This window comes from Pleurodeles waltl, chromosome 2_1 (genome assembly GCF_031143425.1).
Source record: "Pleurodeles waltl isolate 20211129_DDA chromosome 2_1, aPleWal1.hap1.20221129, whole genome shotgun sequence".
In the NCBI taxonomy this organism is placed as follows: Eukaryota; Metazoa; Chordata; class Amphibia; order Caudata; family Salamandridae; genus Pleurodeles; species Pleurodeles waltl.
Genome location: NC_090438.1, coordinates 562,895,757 through 562,918,693, shown reverse-complemented (window position 1 = coordinate 562,918,693; position 22,937 = coordinate 562,895,757). Strand labels below are relative to the sequence as shown.

General features: G+C 44.7%; 1 protein-coding gene across 1 annotated transcript in view; it reads left to right on the top strand.

Annotated features, from left to right (window-relative positions):
* The window catches only part of LOC138260020 (glutathione synthetase-like), a 327,470-nt gene that overhangs the window by 237,405 nt on the left and 67,128 nt on the right, over positions 1-22,937 (top strand). Inside the window, exon 10 of the mRNA XM_069208089.1 lies at positions 16,959-17,040. Within this exon, the coding sequence (XP_069064190.1) occupies positions 16,959-17,040 (82 nt within the window). The remainder of the gene's footprint in view (positions 1-16,958; positions 17,041-22,937) is intronic.

Sequence of the window (22,937 nt, the reverse complement as noted above, 5' to 3'; positions counted from 1 at the left end):
GGTAGCCTACTGTGCACCGGCGCAGGAGGAGAGGACAGGAATGCAAGTTATCGTGTAGGTCTGGCCCATTCCTCCTTTTTCCATGTGGCACAGGGCAGTGCAACACGGTGAGTTGCAGCACTGCCCTTCTCCAATTACCTTGTGATTGGGCCTCCATGATTTTTTACTTTCTATTGTGGGAGTTGTTATGATGACTCATGTTGTACATTCCACTACTCATGCCAATATACGAAGGAGAACCTGGACTGGTGCTGACCTTCACACATGTAATGGATAAATGTGACAGAGCCTAACTGAGCTGTGCAACATGTAACTGGGCAGTGTGACTGACATTTCTGTGCCATTTAATGGGACATGATTCAGATTCCTGTCCTTTGGCTTGATGACAGCACAGTGGAGCTCTGGGATGTAGCTATCTGCACTGCTCAACATGACCTTTTTACCCACATTGCCCCTTGTTAATATTTACCCAGTGTCTGTGGTTGTTCCTTGTGTGCAACACTATCATGTCATGGTACTCCAGCCACCAACTCGTCTGGGTTGACAGCTGCCACCCTCTTCTCCAAGACATCCAGCTCCTCCTGGGGCACAGGGTCCTCTGGTCTTCATTGCTACCTTCAGGTGGTTGGACAATTTCTCCATTGTCTGGTGCTTATAATCATGCCAGAGCTTCTTGCAGTCAGTAATGGTAATCTTCACATGTCCCACACTGTTTATCTTCTCCATTATAGACGGCAAATGGCCTCTTTCCTCCCTAGTGGCAATTTAGTGGTGACAAAGAGCTGATGTTGTTTCTCTGTCTCCTCAGTGATCAAGAGGTCATTGTCCTCCTCACTGAACTTGCACTTCCTCTTCCTCATCCACTGGGAGTCTGTCTGGACATCCTGGCTGGTGCTGGGGTTGTTGTCCTTGCTTCTGCTGACTGCTCTATGGCAGTGTTCTATGATGTGTGCCATTTATTCAAATAAAGTGTCATGTTTTGCACTTTTTTTGATGCATTCCTCACTCAAACGTGACTCAGGGCCGATTTGCCTCACTTCGCATTCCGCATGCCAGCTATGCATCATCTTTGCAGCAGTAGCCTCAGATTTCCCTACAATATGGTGCACATGGATGTGTAATTTTTTTAAAGCAGCCAGGATCCTTTTGCCATGGTGCTCTGTATTGTAAATATGATACATCCATGGCATAGGATTCTTTCATACAGAAGCGCAAGTTATTTTGACACATCACTAACACAACACAGCAATGCATAATTTCTTGTAAATATGGTCCTTATTTGCAATGGGCTTGAAAGGTTTACAAATGCGGCCTTCATTATATTTTTGGAAGATAGTTATGACTTTCTTTATCCGATGTAAGATTTTGGTGTTAGGCAAAGTTCCATGCAGCTTCATGTACTATTTTTCTTCTAATTGTAATGAACAATTTTAGTAGCAATTAATAGAATTTCTGTTTAATGTTATTACTTTGTGAATTCTGTTTTGCTAGCATTGCAACCTTAGAAAATTGTTCAACAACTAGTTGCAATTGTCAGATGTTCCAAAAGCAAATTATAGTGTGGGAATGCTTTCTCATTATACTTCCTGTAGTTTGATTTACAATTCTTAACACCACATTCTCTGTGGCTAAAGCTTTTCAATGCTAAACTCTGCAACTTCTGTCTTAACAATTTTTCAGTCGGTAAGTCATCCAACAGATCATTTAGTTATGTTCTCTCAGACTTTGTGATGTAAGATGTAATGATGTAATCATGTATCAAGCAATGGATGTTCAGTTGTAAGCAACATATTGTATATCAGTATTAGTATTGCATAACTAGAGTGATTCTGAGCCATAGTTATTGATGCATTTTGAACCCCATGTATATTGTAACATGTAGGCTTTAAGGTGATTTGGAAGTAACAACACATCTTAAAGCTGGCTTATAACTGTTTGTCTATTTTCATAAACTGGTCTTTGAAATCCATGTCTGCATCTTCTATAGTTTTGATTGCTTTGTTTTCAAGTCATCTGCAGTTTGAAGTTCATCTGTGTGCTTGGTAATATAAAACTTCAGTACATACATCAACATTTTCTGCTTTTGGCTTATTGCAGAAAATTACATGCCTTCGAATTAATTGTGAAATTGTATCACCTGAGTCAATGCCAATTTAGATACATCTCTTTCCATTTGCTTGATATTCTTTCCTCCAAGATTCTAGCTTCATACATTTAAGTGGAAGTGAAAAAAAGTTCAATTTCTCTTGTAAAGTCAAAGAAGCACTAAGCAAAACAGAAAAATGTATAGTCTGAGGAAACAGATTTGAAAATGTATGCTGGATTGTGATAGAGATCTCACTCTCTAACTGTTTCTAGACTTCTAAAAATATATTATGCCAAATGACTAAAGACTCATATTTCTTCTCACGTGTTTTGGAACAGCTGGTGTAATAATGGCACTCTCCCCCTTCTCCCCCCCCCGATTTATTACATTCACTCCCAGGTGCCCCATTTTAAAGGCAGCCCTATAATTGATGCTTTTTGCCTCATCCAATAAATTCCAATCTCTGCAGTGTCATATTTGTAAAAATGGACTTTGAAGTGTGCAAGTGAGTGAAGTCTTTCAATCTGCTACTTAGATATGAAGATACGAATATTAGAAGATTTATCTGAAAATATCACCGAAATGCATTATGCACCAATGTGGGTCAATTGATTGCAGTAGACCAGGACCTAGGCATCATTTCATGCCAACTGCAATGGAGTGCAAGTCAGATTCACCAAACAACCAGGTTCCACTGAGTCAAGGGGTAAGACTTAGGTCCTTATTTAAAGCTTGGTGGAGGGGTTACTCTGTCACAAATGTGACCGATATCCCGTCTGCCGTATTATGTTCTCCATAGGCTATAATGGGATTGTAAAACAGCAGACAGGATATGGGCATGTTTGTGGTGGAGTAACCCCCTCCTCCAAAGTCTAAATCAGGCCCTTAGTCTAAAATTGGAAGCCAAAATCCTTCAGGGGTTCAAAGAAGCAGGCTATTCTGACAAGGACTTCACAATATTAGGTAGGCATTGGATGAGATTCTGATCAAGCCATTGGGCTTGGTGAGTAAAGGTCAGAGCAGTAAAATAGGAATTTCGCGCCCAAGGAAGTCCTCTTGCAGGCTGGATCCTTTTAGAGCCTTCTCCTGGTCAAAATGTTTACCTTTGGATTTAGCTTCTTTTTATAGCTCTGAATCCTTTAGTGGAACAAGGCTGTGGGTGGTGTTCAACGAGGGATCCAATAGGCCACATACTATCTTATGGAGGTTCCACTAAAATAGATTTGCAGCGGCAGAGAAGATTTGACTTGGCAAAACCTTTTTCTGCAACCCACAGAGGTCAGGCCTTAGGTGGATTAGCTTGTCAGGTTTGTTTAATTTTCCAGAGGTCCTGAAGTCCAAAAATGTTCTAAGTCCCACGTTTTTCAGAGGTGATAGTAGAAGTACAGTTTGACACAGCCAAGGGTCCAAGGATCCTGGTAGCAGCACTAGAGGGTCAAGAAGTGCTCCAGTAGAGACCACCAGCAGGGTCTAGTTAAGTTCCAGTTGGTACTGGTCAGCTGCACTCTTTAGGGAAAGGCCCCCTGCAGCTTACTTTGGCCCTGTACCTGACTCAGGAGGTTAGCCGACTGACCCTTAGAGTCCACTTCTTTGTCCAGGATACAAGTGGGAGAAGATCCATCCCTTCAGGCCCTTTTAGTAGTCTCAAACAGCAGGTGCAGTCCTTCTTCAGTCCTTTCACAGGTCCAGAGTATTCTAATGAATGTATCTTGGAGTGCTACATTTAAGCCTGGTGCTAGCTTGTGTGAGGGGATGATTCTTAACCCGTTAGGTAAAAGTTCCTTGGGTAACCCTACCCAATTTTGCAGCAGTTCTTGCATGTTCTACTGTGCCGACCCAGAGGTGTGGTCAAAGTAACGAGCAATCTCCAAACTAGTTCTTGGGGTGGCCTTTCCTTTACTGGGCACTTTGGTAGCTGCCTGATTGGGAGGACAAATGAAGGGACCTGTTCAGATGTTTCCCAATATCTGCATTTTTTAAAGAATGTATTAAACGTTTTTTAAGATTACACTGTAATCTCAGAAAATATACACTTGTGTGTGGTCAGTAAAGTAAAGACATGTTATGTTATGTTATAATGATTTATATAGCGCCTAACTGCCCAACGGCCTCGTAGCGCTTATACTGCCATAACGGTGACATACTGTTTATGTTTATACAAGGAATTTAGATTTTAAATAGCCAGGTCTTCAATTCCTTCCTAAACGACATCTCTTGAGGATTTACTCTCATCTTGAGGGGGAGATTATTCCAAAGCAAGGCGCCTTGGTATGCTAACAATCTTCCTCCCCATCTGGCTTTCCTCGTTGTTGGAATTATGGCCAGATTAGCTGAGGAGGATCTAAGCGACCTGGCTGGAATGTAAACCTGTGCCAGTGCTTTCAGCATTTCAGGTCCCTTATCAAATATGGATCTATGAAAGTGGCACAGGGTCTTGAACTGAATCCTTTCCGCTACCGGGAAATTCCCGGCCGTATCGAATGTAGTTTAGGAATATTTAATAGCAGACGAGCCGCTGCATTTTGTACCCTTTGTAGTCTATGAATTACATATTTCGGGGAACCTATAAACAAAGCATTGCCATAGTCAATCCAATCCAAACATGCAGGGATATACATTACAAATGCTAATGATAAATACTTTTCGCACCATGATTATATTCCATCTCATAAGTGGTAGGTATTGATTAGCTCATGTAGATAGGGTTAGTGGGCCATCCATGTGGGAGTCGCTGCTTACTGGGACTACAATTTGGGATTAGAACTATAGTAGAACAATTGACCAAACAGTTAAATGGGGAGGGTGGGAGAAAGGTGCAATAAGTGTAATTATATTGTTTATGTGCAGGGACACATTTAAGAAGATTATTGGAAGAAGTGAAAGTGTCTCAGCTTTGAACAGTGATAAGCAACATGGGTGCAGTGTGTGTTTCGGACAGAATAATTAGCAATGATAGAGAACATTATTGGGATCATAAATGGGGCTTTTGGAAAGGGGCATGTGTCAAGTTATAGAGAAGGGCAGCACAATTCCATCACAAATTGATGCAGAGCAGCGGCTAAGCTGATGCCCTCTGACATTTTCTTTTGGCAAGGAAGAAACCTTTGAATGTAATTATGTTTCTGGGCACAACCCAACTAGTCTTACTGCCAGGGTTACAAAAACATGACCACTCATCCAGGCCTTTGCCTCTTCTCTGAGAGAAGATTTCACATCCCATCAGGCCCATTGACCCATTTAGTGACAGTTCTAGATTAAATGCCACCTACCCTCCAGGGATTTCACTTAGGGAAATTGTAATGTTTTCTTAATATTTATCAAAAAATCCAATTTTGTCATTAGGTTGTTAGTGGAAATGGCCATCTTTTCTGTAGTGTTCCCCAAGCTTTTTGCCCTCACTGCCCTATTTTTGCTAAATCCAGTTTTTTGGCTTTAGGGCTCTTCAAACTTGTCTCCTGCTAACCAGTGACCAGCGTGTATGTGCAATTTTAAATTGCCATTTCATAATTTCAAAATTAACTTTTTGCCAGGCCTAAACTTTCCTTTTTATTAATTGTCAGTCACCAGTGAGGGATACCCTAAAGGCTTATAGGCAGAGTGCATGGTTTGTAAAAAGTACGACATTTGCACTTAAGTTTTACATGTCCTTACAGTAAAAAAATAAAAAAATTGTTCTTCTCTGAGGCAAGGTCAGCCTCCAATAGACCAGCACTGGTATATCTTATTACAATTAGTAAATGACAAATACAGCATAAAAACAATTAGAAAGCTACTTCTTTCACTCATTTTGATTGTTATTTAAAATTGTCTTTAATGATAAGGTTGGATTTTAAATGACTATTTGGGCACTTTTAGAAAGTTGACATTTTTCTGCCTCAACCAAATGTGCCTTTTGGTCCATGTCCTTGGTCACTTGACTGTTAAAGTCTCACATGTGGTGTGAAGTGCATTCATTCAAGCCATTGGACAAAGGACCTCAGTGTGTGGAAGGGTATGCCGCTCAGGAGCAGGATGGTCTGGGAGGTTGTACCTGGCCATTTCATGAGCTTCAAAGGGTAGCCTGAGGTCTGTACCAAGCCTCTTCCTGACTTCAGAAGAGGCCTACCCTGTCACTGGCAAATGTGGCTCACATCTGGGCCAGCCTGCCCATTGATTCATTAAACAGACTGGAGCTAAACTGGAGCGAAAGTGAAGAACTGACCAGAACTAGTTTCAAGGTTAGACAAAGGGCTGACCCTGACCCACAGGCTCACACTGGTAAAAAAATAAGCAACACAAAAAAGGGAAACCTAATAATCCCCCAAGAGACTGCATATGAACATTAACAACACACAGGGGGTCATTATGACTTCGGTGGACAGAAAAGCCCGTCCACCGAAGTCTGGATGGATGTTTGCCACCGGGGCGGCTGCTTCCCTGCCAGCCCCATTACTAGTTTCCTGCTGGGTCAGCAGATGGAAACAGAGTTTCTGCCCACTGGCCCAGCAGGATTCAGCCTCCAGCATTGTCACTGGCTCATAATAGAGCTCGGGGCAATGCTGTAGTGCGTAGGGTGCACCAGCACCTGTCACAAAGTTCACTGTCTACAAAGCTGACAGTGATCTGTTGTGATGGGGTAGGCCAGGGGGCCCCTGCACTGCCCATGCCAAGTGCATGGGCAGTGCTGGGCCCACGGGGCTATGCTACTGAATTAGTAACACCAATAGCAATTAGGAGCTGGGAGAGCTTAGGGGAATCTGTGGGAATATTAGGAATTCCTCAGACAGAAATACTTGGTGATACTTCATTATATTTGCAAATATGCTTGGAGCTTTATTATAACATTAGTGATGAGTTTCCTGATGATGGAGTGGGGAAAAGCGGAGCACCATCGCCCCACATCGACACTCAGTCTGCTAATACCAATTTGACTGGATCTCACTATGACTCTATAGAACTTTTGGAAGGGCAAGTGTTGTTCATGCATTTTCTTTGACATTCTATCTGGTGTTCTGAAGGTGTCTGGGATGCACCTACCTGATGTACATGTTCATATGCCATGTTAGTATCTTTCTCTCTATGGTACTTTCTACAATCAATGTACCTTATGATCTCCTTAGTTAGCAACTTGCCCTTGAGGTTCCAGCTGCATTTACTGCCTCCTGGAGGCATGCTTGTGAATTATAGCTTGATCTGAAAGCATTCTACTCAATATCTTCTTCATTCTATGTCCTTTGTGAACTGAGTATGAACTACAGATGAACATAGTGGAAGGCATAAGTTTTAAACTGATTTCAAAACTAAAGTTGAAATAGTTTTGAATTACATTGCTGTTTTGTGAGGGTTAAGCAGTAGGTGTGATTGTGAAGGACTATAAATCCCTTACTGGGGGTCATTAGAGAGTGATCTTAACAATTTCCAAGTACAGGAAAGACTGCTTTCTAAAATCCTGGTTTAAAAGATGGTGTAGCCATATCGGAGGGGATTGAGCACACAGCTAGCTTTTCCAAAGAGATAAGAATGTCCAGTGAGCAGGAAGCATGTGTAGTTAAAAATTAAAATCCACTTAGTAGAGGGAATAAGTAAGCATACTGTTTTCCAAAATTCAAGGGGATAGTAAAGAAGTAAACCCACCTAATAATGAAATAACAAAACAACATTGAGTGGTCAGACTGTGGGTGTATTAGCTTATTTGTGTTCTCCTTTTTCATTAAACAAGAATGCCTTTGAACAAGTTTTCTCTACAAAAGATATGTTCTTGAGTAACCCAATATCCATCTGGGTGGGTGCAATTGAGATTCCACACCATGCACAGGGATGTTGAATCTGCAATGTCTGTTGTATATAATGAAGGTAGGGGGTTCACACCTCCATGAGTGGAGACATCAAAAGGAGCTGGAACTCAAGTTTGACCTTAAGGAACCTGGTCTCGTTCTTTTGGTAGAAAGATCCTTATCAGAAATCTATACTTGTGCCCGTATTTCTTAGAGTTTTTTGTAGATTGGGGTATTTGATAGGCCTCCACAGAAATGTTATTTACTCTGCTGAAATGTATGCAATACCCAATTTAATTTCTCTAAATTACACATTACTTTTTTTTTGTAATTGTCTTAACAAATCAAATTCAAGAGATTATTTGCATGGAGAACTGTTGAAGAAATTAAGAGCTCGGAGTATCTTGCCCCAATTTTATTAAGGACTAAGTTGGGGGATAAGTCTCTGAGCCTGTGTCTTAATTTAAAGGATTAGAATTGATGGCTATTGGCCAATAGTATCCCTAATAGTACAGAGGTGCTGAGTGCTACAGGGGATGCTTTGTGTTTCATTTTCATGGATATATCATCCAAAGTGAAGGTAATTTGCTAACAAGAGAGGTATTTACCCAGTTATTCTATAAACAAACTGAATTGTTTGCCCCATAAAGGTAACAACCAGAACTAATTTTTTAAGGCCTAAGTCTGGGGGAATCATATGACCATATGAATCAAACATCACGGGAGCAGATGTACACCATAATATATGTTTAAAAATAAATTCCTTGCCATATAGCTGATGTAAAACACAGGGTATATAAACAAATAAACCCATCATGTATCAATCATGTGGATGTTCAAATGAATGAAGTGGAGACTTACATAGCTTAGCTTATCACCCATGACAGTCTCAAGGCACTGTCCATGGGGAGATTAAGTGGTTTGCCCAGAATCACAGGAGGTTGCGCCAATGCTGAGAGTCGAAACCGGATCTCCGGCTCCTGAGGCGGTCGCTCTGTCCGCTACTCTACGTCCTCTCCATATGAATGAAACTGAATTTTCCAAATCCTAGATCAATGTTTGCAAAGTCCACTCTTTTTCATCATATTTTCAGTCCATCAACTGATTGAAGGATGATGTTATTCAAATTACTCAGAGAATCATTGAGTAAAGTAGACTTGGCATCCATGGCATGGTCTTCCCTAACTTTTTGCCTCAGTTTCCGAGGTTGTTAATGTGTGCTATACTTTTGCTGTTTTTGTTACTCTGGGCACTTTACCACTGCTATCCAGTGCTAAAGTGCAACTGCTCCTGTATATAATGTGCATGTATTTGTCTTTCCATGATTGGCATATTTGATATACTGGTAAGTCCCTAGTACAGTGCACTAGAGGTGCCCAGGTCCTGTAAATCAAATGCTACTAGTCGACCTGCTGAACTGGTTGTGCCACCCACATTATTAGCTCTATAATCATGTCTCAGACCTGCCACTGCAGTGTCTGTGTGTGCAGTTTTAACCCCTTCGCTGGCAGGCTTTTTCCCCCTCAGGTGCCAAGCCTTTTTTTGGCTGTTTGGGGCAGTTCACGCTTAGGCCCTCATAACCTTTTGGCCACATAAGCTATCCATGCCAAATTTGCATCCTCTCTTTCCAATGTCCTAGGGATTCTAGGGGTACCAGGACTTTGTGGGTTCCCCTGAAGGAGACAAAGAAATTAGCCACAATACAGTGAAAGTGTCCTTTTTTTCAAGACATTTGGAAAAAAGGCAGCAGAAGAAGGCTTGTGGTTTTTTCCCTGAAAATTGCATTAACAAAGAATTTGCAGTGCTAAAATCCCAGCTTTCAGGAACAGGCAGACTTGAATCAGAAAACCCCACTTTTCAACACAATTTTGGCATTTTACTGTGACATACCCCATTTTTACTATTTTTTGTGCTTTCAGCCTCCTTCCACTTAGTGACAGAAATGGGTGTGAAACCAATGCTAGATCCCCGAAAGCTAAACATTTCTGAAAAGTAGACAAAATGCTGAATCCAGCAAGGAGTAATTTGTGTAGATCCTACATGAGTTTCCTACAGAAAATAACAACTGAAATAAAAACTTGAAATTGAGGTGAAAAAAAACAGCCATTTTTCGCCACGTTCTGTAACTTTTTCCTGCGATGTCAGATTTTTAAAAACAATATACCTTTATGTCTGCTGGACTCTTCTGGTTGCGGGGATATATAGGGCTTGTAGGTACATCAAGAACCCTAGGTACGCAGAGCCACTAAACGAGCTGCACCTTCCATTGGGTTTTCATTCTATACCGAGTATTCAGCAATTCATTTGCTGAAATATAAAGAGTGAAAAATAGGTATCAAGAAAACCTTTTATTTTCAAAATGGGCACAAGATAAGGTGTTGAGAAGCAGTGGTTATTTGCACATCTCTGAATTCCAGGGTGCCCACACTAGCATGTGAATTACAGGGCATTTCTGAAATAGACATATTTTTTACACACTGTCTTATATTTGGAAGGACAAAATGTAGAGAAAGACAAGGGGCAATAACACTTGTTTTGCTATTCTGTGTTCCTCCAAGTTTCCCGATAAAAATGGTACCTCACTTGAGTGGGTAGGCATAACGCTCGCGACAGGAAACGCAGCATGGACACATCACATTTTTACATTAAAATCTGACGTGTTTTTTGCAAAGTGCCTAGCTGTAGATTTTGGCCTCTAGCTCAGCGGGCACCTATGGAAACCTACCAAACCTGCACATTTTTTAAAAGTAAACACCTCAGGGAAGCCAAGATGGGGTGACATGTGGGGCTCTCACCAGGTTCTGTTACCCAGAATAATTTGCAAACCTCAACATTTGGCCCAAAAAACACTTTTTCCTTATATTTTGGTGACAGAAAGTTCTGGAATCTAAGAGGAGCCACTAATTTCCTTCCACCCAGCATTCCTCCAAGTCTCCCGATAAAAATGGTGCCTCACTTGTGTGGGTAGGTCTAGCGCCCGTGACAGGAAATGCCCCAAAACACAACAGGGACTTCACATTTTCCCAAAGAAAACAGAGCTGTTTTTGCAAAGTGCCTATCTGAGGATTTTGGCCTGTAGCTCAGCCAGCATCTAGGGAAACTTAGCAAACCTGTGCAGTTTTAAAAACTAGACACCTAGGGGAATCCAAGATGGGGTGACTTGTGGGTCTCTCCCCAGGTTCTGTTACCCAGAATCCTTTGCAAACCTAAAAATTTGGCAAAAAAAACACTTTTTCCTCACCTTTCCGTGACAGAAAGTTCTGGAATCTAAGAGGAGCCACAAATTTCCTTCCACCCATTGTTCCCCCAACTCTCCCAATAAAAATGGTCCCTCACTTGTGTGGGCAGGTTTAGTGCTCGCAACAGGAAATGCCCCAAAACACTATCTGAACAGATCAAAATTATCAAATATAAAACTGCCTGTTTTTGCAGGGGGCACCTGCGTTTCTGGTCCTGGTCTTAGCAGCCATCTAGGGAAAAATACCAAACCTAGATATTTCTGAAAACTAGACACCCAAGGGAGTCCAGGGAGGTGTGACTTGCGTGGATCTCCCAATGTTTTCTTACCCAGAAGCCTCAGCAAACCTCAAATTTAGCAAACAAATCAAATTTTCCCACATTTCTGTATGGGATCACCATGGGTCAACAGGACAAATTTCCTACCACCCAACGTTCTCCTCAGTCTCCCGGTAAAAATGGTACCTCACTCGTGTAGGTGGGCCAAGTGCCTGTGACAAGGAAGATCCAAAAACATGTTGAAATTGAGGGGGAACCAAAGCAGGTCCAAAAGGGCAATTTGAAAAAAAAAACATTTTTAGGCTGACAAGTGCAGCAGAATTTTTATCGGTATAGATGAGACAATGTTGGGTGGTAGGAATTTTGAGGATTCCGGAAGATTCCGGAAGTTGGAGGTTTGCAGGGCATTGTGGGTAAGAAAATGGTGCAGGGTGCATGTGAAGCACACCACCCTTGACTCACCCTAATGTTCAGTTTTCAGATGTGTCTAGGTCTTGTGGATTTTTCTACATGGCAGCATCCCAAAGTCCAAAAAGTGCAGTCTTCACCATTCCAAGTGAGACGATTTTGAGAGTTAGTCAAGCTCTCATGGCCCAAATGTAAAATCAAAACCCAAAATAATCAAATGTCCTCTTGCTTGCCGTCGGATAAGATGTTTTAGTGTGCGGGGGAGAGCTGAAAGACTGTTACCCCATTCAGTTGGGGTGGGGGCATAACCAGGCCCATACTGGTTGGTAGCCACCACCCCAATATTATTATAATTTTTTTAATTCCCTGGCATCTAGCATACTTTCTGCCCCCCCCACGGGTGTGGTTCGGGGGTAATAGCCCCATCTGCCCACTGGTTGGCAGAACAACATTGGCCCCATTTATTTGGGGTGAGGGTAGGGCCATACCCCCACACTCTTATTTTGACAAAAAAATCTTCCCTGGTCTCTACGGGCTTTCTGCCCCCCTTGGGCAGATGGGTCTTCCAAAAATAGGCCGATCTGCCCCCCAAGGGGGCAGATATGGCCAACAGTAATGTGCCCCCATAGGGAGCAACTGTTGCCCAAGGGTCTGCCCCCCCAAACAAAACACACACATACACACACACAAATCCCTGGTGCCTAAGTGGTTTCTGCCCCCCCCCCCCCAGGGGCAGATCGGCCCAATATTAATAAGCCGATCTGCCCCCCACGTGGAGCTGAAATGGCCTAAAATAAATTTGCCCCCCAGGGGAATGACCATTGCATAAGGGTTCGCTCCCCACATATAAAAAAATAAAAATAAAGAAAAAAATGTATCCCTGGTATCTAGGGGGTTTCCCCCTCCCTGGGGGCAGATTGGCCTAATTATATGAGGCCGATCTGCCCCCAGGGGGGGGGCGAAATGGGCTAAACATAATTTGGCCCACTGGGGAGCCCCTTGGGCAAGGGCCACTCCCCAGCAAATTGCAAAATGACATGAGCTGGTACCAGGACTTAACGGTTAAGTCCTTGGCGCCTCAGCGCCACAGCCAAGGATGTAACCTTTACCTCCTAGGCTGCGGAGGGTTTAAACTACCAATTCTACTTGGCAAGTGTACCCACTTGCCAGGCCTAAACCTTCCCTTTTCCTACATGTAAGACATCCCTAAGGTAGGCCCTAGGTAGCCCCATGGACATGGTGCAGTGTATGTTTAAGGTAGGACATATAGGTGGTCATTACAAACTCGGCGGTCTTTTAAGAAGACCGCCGAGGGACCGCCGTGCGGAAGACCGCCAGTAGTGGCGGGTTGCCGCGCAGCGTATTATGACCGTTGGCTGCCCTCCGTCGTTTTTTCCGACAGAGAGCCGCCAACAGCCATAATTGCGGGCGGCGGGGAAGTGGAGGTTGCTCCACCTCCACCGCCACGCCAACAGAACACCGCCGAGCTAATCACGTCCTGTGATTCTGCGCGGCGGTGTTCTGTTGGCGGTGTGGTGTTGGCGGAGCTGCCCCCATGGCTCCCGTCCCCTCCCGGAGGATTGACGGAACAGGTAAGTCGATCGTCCGTTAGGGAGGGGGGGGTGGGGTGTTGTGTGTTGTGTGGATGCATGGGGGTGTGCGCCTGTGTATGTAGGGGGGTGTGTGAGTGCGTGTATGCTTGCGGGGGTGATGCGTGTTTCGGAAATGTGTGCATGTCTGTCTGTATGGATGTCTGTATGGATGTGTGCGTGAATGTGTGAATGTGGGTGTACATGTCTGACTGTGTGTGTGGATGTTGGCATGTATGTCGGTGTGTGTGCGTGTATGTGTGTTGGTGGTGCCTGCATGCGTGTCAGGTGTGTGTCAGTAATGTTATGTTGGGGGTCGGGGTGGGGAGGGGGGCCCTGCCACCTTTGGGGGGTGGCAGGCGTGGTGGGGGGTGTAGGGGAGGGAGTCGGGGTGGGTGTGGGGGAGACCCCTATCAGTGCCAGGGAAGGAATTCCCTGGCACTGATAGTGCTTACCGCCATGGATTTCATGGCGGGTCCTACCGCTGGAAATCCACGGCGGTAAGCCGGGTCGCAATACCGGCGGCGGTATTGTTACGGCCGCCGGGCTGGAGACCCAGGTCTCCAGCCCAGCGGTCATCTCCGCCCTGGCGGGTGGAACGGGAAAGCGGCGGATGACCATGGCGGTAACCGCCATGGTCATAATACTAAAAAAAAGACCGCCAGGCTGTTGGCGGTCTTACCGCCGCTTTAACACCGTCCGCCAGGGTTGACTCCCATAGTAGTATGTTTTATATTTCCTGACAGTAAAATACTGCCAAATTCAGTTTTCACTGTTGCAAGGCCTATCTCTCTCTTAGGTTAATATGGGGGCTGCCTTTAAATGTAATTAAAGCGTAGATTCCCTTTGGGAGCAGATAGACTTGTGGAGTTTGGGATCTCTGAACTCACAATTTGAAAATACATCTTTTAGTTAAGTTTGTTTTGAGATTGTGTGTTGAAAATGCCACTTTTAGAAAGTGGGCAGTTTCTTGCTTAAACCATTCTGTGACTCTGCCTGTTTGTTGATTTCCTGTCTGGGTCAGTTTGACAGTTGGGCTGTTTGCACCTCTCTCTAGACAGAGACACAAAGGGAGCTGGGGTGTAGCCTGCATATCCTGATGAGCCATCTGTGCTAGGAGGGAGGGGATGAGTGGTCACTTACACCTCACACAATGCATTCTCCAACCCCCTGGTGTGAGTCTGGGGCCAGCCTGGGCAAGGCAAAGCAGGATTTCACAAACAAGAGAGACTTTCTTTCAAAGTATGCCTACTTCAAAGTCAGAACTGGGTATAACAAGGGTACCCAAACCCCTGAAAATTAGATCACCTCTGGAAATCAAGAGGAACCTCTGCCTGGAGAAGAGATGAAGAGATGAAGAGCTGAGGAGAAGTGCTGCCCTGCCTGAGACTGTGCTTTGTGGAGCTACCCTGCAGTTGCTGCTTCTCTCTGTGTAAGGGGACATAGACTGGACTTTGTTGTGCATTCCTGCTTGTTAAAAAATCTCCAAGGGCTTGTCCTGAGCTTACCTGCTGTTGTTGAAGTCTCAGGGCCATCAAATACTTTTCCTGCCAGCACCTAGACTCTCTGCTGAGACTCCTGCACTGCCAAGTGGTGCCCTATCCAGTTCCTGGGGCCTTGAAAGGTGAAACTGGCAGACCAAGATTGAAAATCCACGCAAAGACCGCTGTGTGGGAAACGTTTTCGATGCACCTTCCGAAACGTGGCTGAGAAATAATGCACTGCTGGCTTTGCGACAAAAATCTACTCTCCACCTGCATCGTAGCTGGAAGATTGACGCACGCAGCTGGAGAAATGACGCTAAACACCCCTTGAAGGCAGCTGATAACATCGCAACCCACACAGCGTGGTTTTCGGATAACCGTGCAGCTGGATTTTTGATGCAACATCAATGGGAGCAGCGTTAGCGTTGTGTTCTGAAGGATTTAAGACTCTTTTTGCATTTTAATTAATAACTTGACTTGTGTATGTTGGGTTTTTGTCCTTTTGGTCTTGTTTTATTTAGATAAATATTTCCTATTTTTCTAAACCTGCGTTGTGTCATTTTGTAGTGTTTTTACTGAGTTACTGTGTGTGTTAGTACAAATACTTTACACCTAGACTCTGAAGTTAGCCTGCCTGCTCGTGCCAAGCTACCAAGCGGATGAGTGGGGGTTAGCTGAGGGTGATTCGCCTTTATCCTGACAAGAGTGAGGGTCCTTGCTTAGATAGGGGGTAACCTGACTACAAACCAAAGACCCCATTTCCAACAACATGATTCCCTAGTTAGCAAATTACCTTCACCTTGGTTGATAGCCAAGCTAACAAAGAATTATTGAGTTGACATTTTTTTGCTTCATGGCTATATCATCAGCATATTACCAAGTGGCATGAAATCCGGACCAGACACCCCTTAGCTCCTTCATAACAGCCTTTGAACTTTCGAGTTATGGTGGATGCCATTTGGGTTGGCTTCAGCAGCATCTGTTTTCAAGGACATTGTGGAAAAAGTCCTGGAATTCATCAAACACGCTCTCTGTCAGGATGACATCTTTATTAGGGAGTGATGTGGAGCAGCACAACTATATGTTGATGAAAGTTTTATACATTCTGAAATCACAGTAAAGAAACATAAGTGCTGAATTAAAGTGGTTTATACAACTTATATAGTATATACCCTGTCTAAGGATGGGGTGAAACCAATAATTGATATAATTGAGGCTGTCAAGAAAGAACAACAATGACCCTTCTTTTGGTTATCTGAGTACTCTTCCAAATTGTTTGGTATTTTTCTATCATGCGAGAATCATTGAATGTCTGGGGGTTGCCAAGAAGTGTTTGAAAAGGTGAAACAGGAGGCTTGAAAACCTTTCCATTCTGAAATGTACCATTCTCACGATTGATGCAAGAATCAAAGGCCTAAGGGTCACTTTATTGCAAGTGCTTCATGAGTAGGAACAAATTAAACTTTGTGAAATGTAAGTAGAGAACTGCTCTGTTGTGTTTATTGGTATACTTTATTTAAAATGTTGGCTTTGGGCAATTCTGTGTATGGTGTGCACTGATCACAAACTAATAATCTTCATCTCCACAAAGGGTGTTGACTGTATCACTCAAAGAATTGCACAGTGGTTATTTGGACTGACAGCTATATTCCAACATAGAATACTTGTCAGGTGCAAAGAACCTAGATGCTGACAGGCTCTTGTGCCTGCCAACTACCACCTTCCACATATAACGAGGCAAAGAAGAAACTATTTTGCCATTGTATTAAGGAGTTACTAGTGAAGAGTGGGTAGAAAGTGAGTCAGCATTGTTCTAGTTCTTAGCATGCTGACATCAACTTTCCATGTCCAGTTAGTTATAGAAAGGGAACTGTTGGTGAATGGAGTGGTGTTGGTGAAGGTATTACAAAAATAGACTTCAGTGTACTTCTGCTTATATTTGATGTTTTGTCATAATACACATGATGATGTGCTAGGCTGCCATCTCGAGCTCCTACAATTATATTCACTGTATGAAATTACATTATTAGAATACCTGTGTGATATTACGTTTTTGATAGGATTTTAATAAAAAATTGAAAAAAAAGTGTCCTTTACTTGCATCCCATTTTCTTTACCAAAGGGTGAAGAAGGAGATCAGAATGCAGCAATGGCCATCAGAAACCCTGAAAGATTTGTTCTGAAAACTCAGCGGGAAGGTGGAGGTACGTCATCCTCTTCCTTTGTCTTATGCTTGTACCCAAGGGTTAGAAAGTGTGTATCTAACGGCAGTAAAAAATCATGTTCTGAAACCAATCTGCTAGGAAATGAAATGGATCTGATTGTCACAGGAGCAGATTGTCATAGGTAAGGGGACCACAATGTGGACAACTAGCAGAGAGTATGGCAAAGCACTATGGCCCTCATTATGAGTTTGAGGGTCCCCAGACTGGCGGTCACACCACTGCGAGGCCGGCAGAGTAGACCGCCATATCATGACCATGGCGGTGATCCAAGCAGAACATAGCCAATACACAGGCAGTACCGCCAGTGTGGATGGACCGCCGCAGCCGGCAGTAGGCTAATCTTGGCCAGCGGTGACCATGTTTCTGCTGAGCATATTACGAGGTAGCACACCGCCAAGTTTCTGGGATGGTAGCACCGCCACAAAAAGCCTGGCGGAAATGAACAATATAAAATGAGACACGCACCTTCAGGAACACAGACACATACGCAGTCGCCATGAAGCACGAACTTTAAGTCCTCTCACTGCTCCTGATGGACATACAACTCTAGAACCCATGACGGTGATGAAGACAGCAACCGTAAGTACACCAGGCTACCACACACTGGAGGGAAAGTTATTAATACACACCCACACACTTCACAGACACCCGGTATGGCTAGCGACGGCCACACAGACACACACGTAAACAAACACCCATCATAACACAGACACACACACATACACACACACAAACAACATATACCACGGCCAACATACACTTGCCATACACACACCACACTACAGACACATCACCGCCAATGTCAAACACATTCATACACAAGACCACTGAGTCACACAGTGACGACACCATCGCAATAACACAAACGCATTGGCAGAGAGGCAGACCGTACACCTCCACAGGGCAACACACACTGGAAGCAACACTTAACAACAGCACATAACCAATCCAAACCAAAACACTGCCAAAGAATGTGTCAGAGAACACGCCACATCCACCCAACATACAAAGCACATCATAGATCCATCACTACACACGGACGCACATACCACTACCGCACAATGCCACAATGCCACACAACACCATCACAACACATCACAAAAAGACCATAGCACAAGTCACCTACACAACTCATGCAGCTACACAAACACATCATATTCACAGAACACAGACCCCAAATCACACAAATGCAACACATACATGTGGAAGGAAAGGCAGGACAACTATGTAACCTTTGACAACAATGGTACCGTCATGCAGATGTCTTGTGATAAATAAAATTTGCAAAAGTCCAACTATATACAACATAGGCCTACTGACCAGTCCAAAACTCTAGAGTGCCCCAGGCACACAGGGCAAAGTATCTGGCCCAACTTGACTCCTAACTGCAAGGTGGACTCCACATGGCAGGTGAATCAATGGGGCAGGCACGTCAGGAGTGAGGGGGCAGAGGAGGGGGCTTGGGTTTCGGAGGGGGATCCTTTGGCTTGGGTTTAGGTTTGGGGGGTGTTTGGGTTTTGCTTTAGACTTTTGGGGAGGGCCCTCGGCCTTGGATTTCAGAGGTCTGGTCTTCTGTCTGGTGCGGGATGAAGTTTTAGCAGGGGGATGGCCATGGACAGTACTAAGGAGGGCATAAGAGGACTGGGAGGTTGAAGGACTGGGTTTGGGAGTGTATTGGGGTGCTTGGGAGAACCACAGGCTGGGCCAGTGGGAGGAAATAGGAGCAACTCATAAAGGAATCTTTTTTTAGAAACACAAGGGCAGTCATGGGAAAAATGTTTGGGAGTGGAGGGAGGTGTGTGATTGGAGGGAGGTGAGTGAGTGGTTGTGCGATGTGTAAATGTAGGTGTCTTGAGTGCAGGTGCATGGGTGGAAGACATGCTGGGTGTCTGTTGGGTAGGTGAGTGCGGGTGTTTAGGTGTCTTGGGAGGAGGGGGGAGGAGATACAGGGAGATACCAGGGTGGATGTGTGTCTGTTGAGTTGGTGCCTGCTGGTAAGGTGGATATGCTGCATGTGGGGATGTTGGTAGTCATGGTTAGTGTGCATGTGGTGTATGGGGTGGATGTATGTGGGTCTGCTATTGTGGTGACGGTGGGTATGAGTACACTTGTGGCTGGATTTGAGAGTGTTATTGTGGTGATCGCAGGTTTGAGTAGTGTAGTGTCTGTGAGGGAGGAAGTGGTGGGGGAGTCTGTGTAGGGAGTGGATGTTGTTGTGTCTGCGTATGTGTGTTGCCTGTGTACATGGCGGTGGTGGGACCTTTGGTGCTTGGTGCTTGTGTTTGACTTTGCAAACAATGTCTGTTGAGGTGGATGAATGGTGGTCTGACTGTGTACTCTGGATGTGTGTGGGGAGAGAGGTGTAGGATTGGGCACAGGTAGCTGGAGGGGGGATGGAAGACGAAGGGACACTGGCTGCCATCAACGAGGAGGCCATTTCTTGAAAGGATCCTTTTAGGGTAGTCAGGGCAATGTGAATGCCTTCCAGGTAGGCATTGCTCTGCATCATCTGTGATGCCAGCCCCTGGATGGCGTTCACTATGGTTGACTGTCCTACAGAGATGGACCTCAGTAGGTCAATAGCCTCCTCATTGAGGGCAGCAGGGCAGACTGGGGAAGTTACAGAGGTGCCTGCGGCAAAGGAGACTCCCACCCTCCTGAGTAAGCGAGCACAGGCAACTGGGTGGGGAGCTGCAGGAAGGGCAGTGCTGGTAGGGGGGTGGAGGGCAAGGATGGTGCTGGGCTGGTCCCAGATGGGTCCGCCACCGCCTGGGAGTGTCAATCAGAGGAGGAATCCAAAAAGGATGTTGTAGATCTGGTCTCCTCTGTGGCACTCCCCTCCCCCTCTATCTACTGGTCCCATTGGCTCTGCTGGTATCAGCCTCCTGGGTCCCGAGGGCTGCAGCTTCTCCACTCACCAGTGCCCATTCTCCTTCATCTGGTGATGCTGATGCACACAAATACAGAGGAGAAGAGTGAGGAAGGGTGGGAGAGAAAGAAAGTATAGAATGGGTCAGTACCTACCCATCAGTCACACAGAGCAACAGCTTATCATTCTGCTGGTATACCATGGCAGGGTATTCCTTTACATTGACATGCATAACTGTGTGAAACCATAGGGGAAACCAAAGCTATGCAGAAAAAAACCTAATGTAGGAACATTGGCACACATTGACTTCAATACAAGTCTAACAATGCATATTTGTATGGTACTTGCCACATTTCCATGGTCGATTAACTTGACATATCCTGTACTATGTAAATCATCATTATCATGCATGGGAAGATATCATGCCCAAAAATCCATGTTCAATATGGTCAGTAAGTACTTGGCCCCCTGCAGCCATCTACACATTCAGGAAAAGGCAGCTGATTGAGAACTCAGAAATTACCTCTGTCATTGTGGCAGAGTACTACTGATGGCAATGGCTTAACACCTCAGGTAAACAGATGCTGATGGAAGGGGTAGGTCTCTCCAAATATGTTAAGGGTGTCCAGACAAACCCAAACATGGAAGCAATCCCCTCATAAGTCACTGTCTGCATGGTATTGGCACACATACTTAAAACAATTCCTGCCAGGGTGGCTGATACCCATAGTCCATGTGCATCTTTCAATGAGCCACACTACATCTTACCACTAGTAGGCTACCCAAACCCATACAAGCCAAACATTAGCGAGGTGTAAGTGTTTATTTACCCCTTTGTGGCTGCTGTACTACCCTCAAGCACCCATCTACCTCAGGGTAGGCCACTGCCAAAATGCTGGTTGTTAGCGGGGTCAGGGTCTGATGGGCACCCCTCCCTCATTGGGAGTATGTCCCCAGCTGGGCCTTAGCGGTCTTACGGGCCCAGCATCTCAGCTCCTCCCAATACTTTCTGCAGTAAGTGTTCTGCAGGCTATGGACCCCCAATGTCCACACTTGCTTGAAGATTGCACACTAAATCCTCTTCTTCTGATGGGCGCTGACCTGCACGGGTGACACAGTCAGAAGGAGAAAGTCTTGTAGAGTGGCATCACAGAAACAACAGTGAACATCACACATCAGACACATCTCATACCCACACTAATGTGTCTTAGTGGCACAATAGCACTAATTCCATTGCCACCTGCATGTATACACTCCATGTGCATTATCACAGTGCCCTTCAGCCTCACACACACCACTATGAGACAGGACAGTATCATTGGACTCACCTGCTGCCCCATACAACTGTCCATACAGGAGTAGGACCTCGTCCGCTAGCTTTTTCAACTCCTCCTGGGTGAAGGAGCAGGCCCTATCTCCTACAGGTCGTGATACTATGGCTCCCACAGACAGTACACAGCAGCTCACTCAGTTGAGGTATTGCTTGCCGAGTGTCAGGAGTCAAGCGAGCTATTCAACAGAAAATGGCAGTCACGTCCACCGTGTACATGACTGTCACCACCTGCGGTGATCTTCATTGGCCCTAGTCTCCTATAGGCAACAGTGTTCTTCAATGAGGAGTTGCACAGCAGTTGTGGACGCCTACCTCCATGACGACTTATGCTGGCTAAATGAGGTCACTTCCATTTGTCTCATGCATGCAGGACAGGCAGCTGCTAACTTGTCATCTGTGTATTGTAGGTGTATTATAAGTGCGTCATGGATGATACCTATTGACGATTGCATAGATTGACTATGTCTACACATCAAAGCGCAGTTCACACTTGTGACATTAATGGACAGTGTAGTTAGATGGACTGGTGAAAATAAAAGGACATGTGCAGTCACTTGCTGCGTCATAGATGGAGTATCCATATCTGTATGTTAAAAAAATTACATACAGCTAATTACTAACTTTCACTGGCTGCTGACACCAGTGAGATACTCGATAACAGATGGTAAGAACCATTTCAATGAGGCCCACAGCAGAACGAAGCGTGTCATTGAGAGGTCCTTTGGGCTACTGAAGGCCAGATTCCAGTGTCTACGCGTCTCAGGAGGTGCCCTGCTCAACAGACCACTAAAGGTCTACTAGATTGTTGTCCCCTGCTACACAATCTGGCCCTGAGACGTAACATTCCATTACTCGATGTTGAGGAGGTAGCAGCTGGACCAGTGGCTGATGATGATGATGATGATGACATAGATAGTGAGGAGGAGGCAGATGAAGGGGATGCAGCTGACTCTAGAACAGAGTTGATCCACAAATACTTTAGATGAAAATCAGGTGTGTGTGATCTATATTGGATGTGTACTGTACTCCTGTCTGCCTTGTGACATTAATCCTGCTGGTGTGTTCCATCAGGGGAGGTGTTACTGTGTCAGAGCTAAATGTGCATGCTGTTGCCTAGCATTGAATCTGGAAATCATTGACCATGTTGTATGTTCCCAGGAATGCAGTGTCAACTGCAAAAGCACTGCTAACAGTTTATCTACTTATCCTCATTGTACACATTGGACGAATATAGTACATAACTTATAGTGACAGTGGACTTTGGCTTTAGTTGTGTAATGTGCGCTATGAGGGATCAAGCTTTGGGAATGCATGTTTTGCAAATGTGGATCTGCCATAGTAATCACTGTTGACATTCCACTTGCCAATTTGCACTAGGGAGTATGACAGACTTTTACTGGTCAATAAGTTCACTGAAATTACATGTTGTATTACAGATATTTTTACTTGTCTCAATAAAGACACGTCAGCAGTAGCAGTGCTCAATGATGTTTATTTTGTTAGACAATTGCAATGGGTGAAGAGGGGGGTCATGGTGGATGAATTAATCAGAGCAGTTGGCCCAGCTGCAGGTAGAACAGGTCCAGTATCCAAAGGCCATGGGAAAATGGAAACATGACTGTGGACAGTCAGCAGGGTGTGTCAGTGGCAAACAAGGGAGAATGTTCAGGAGAG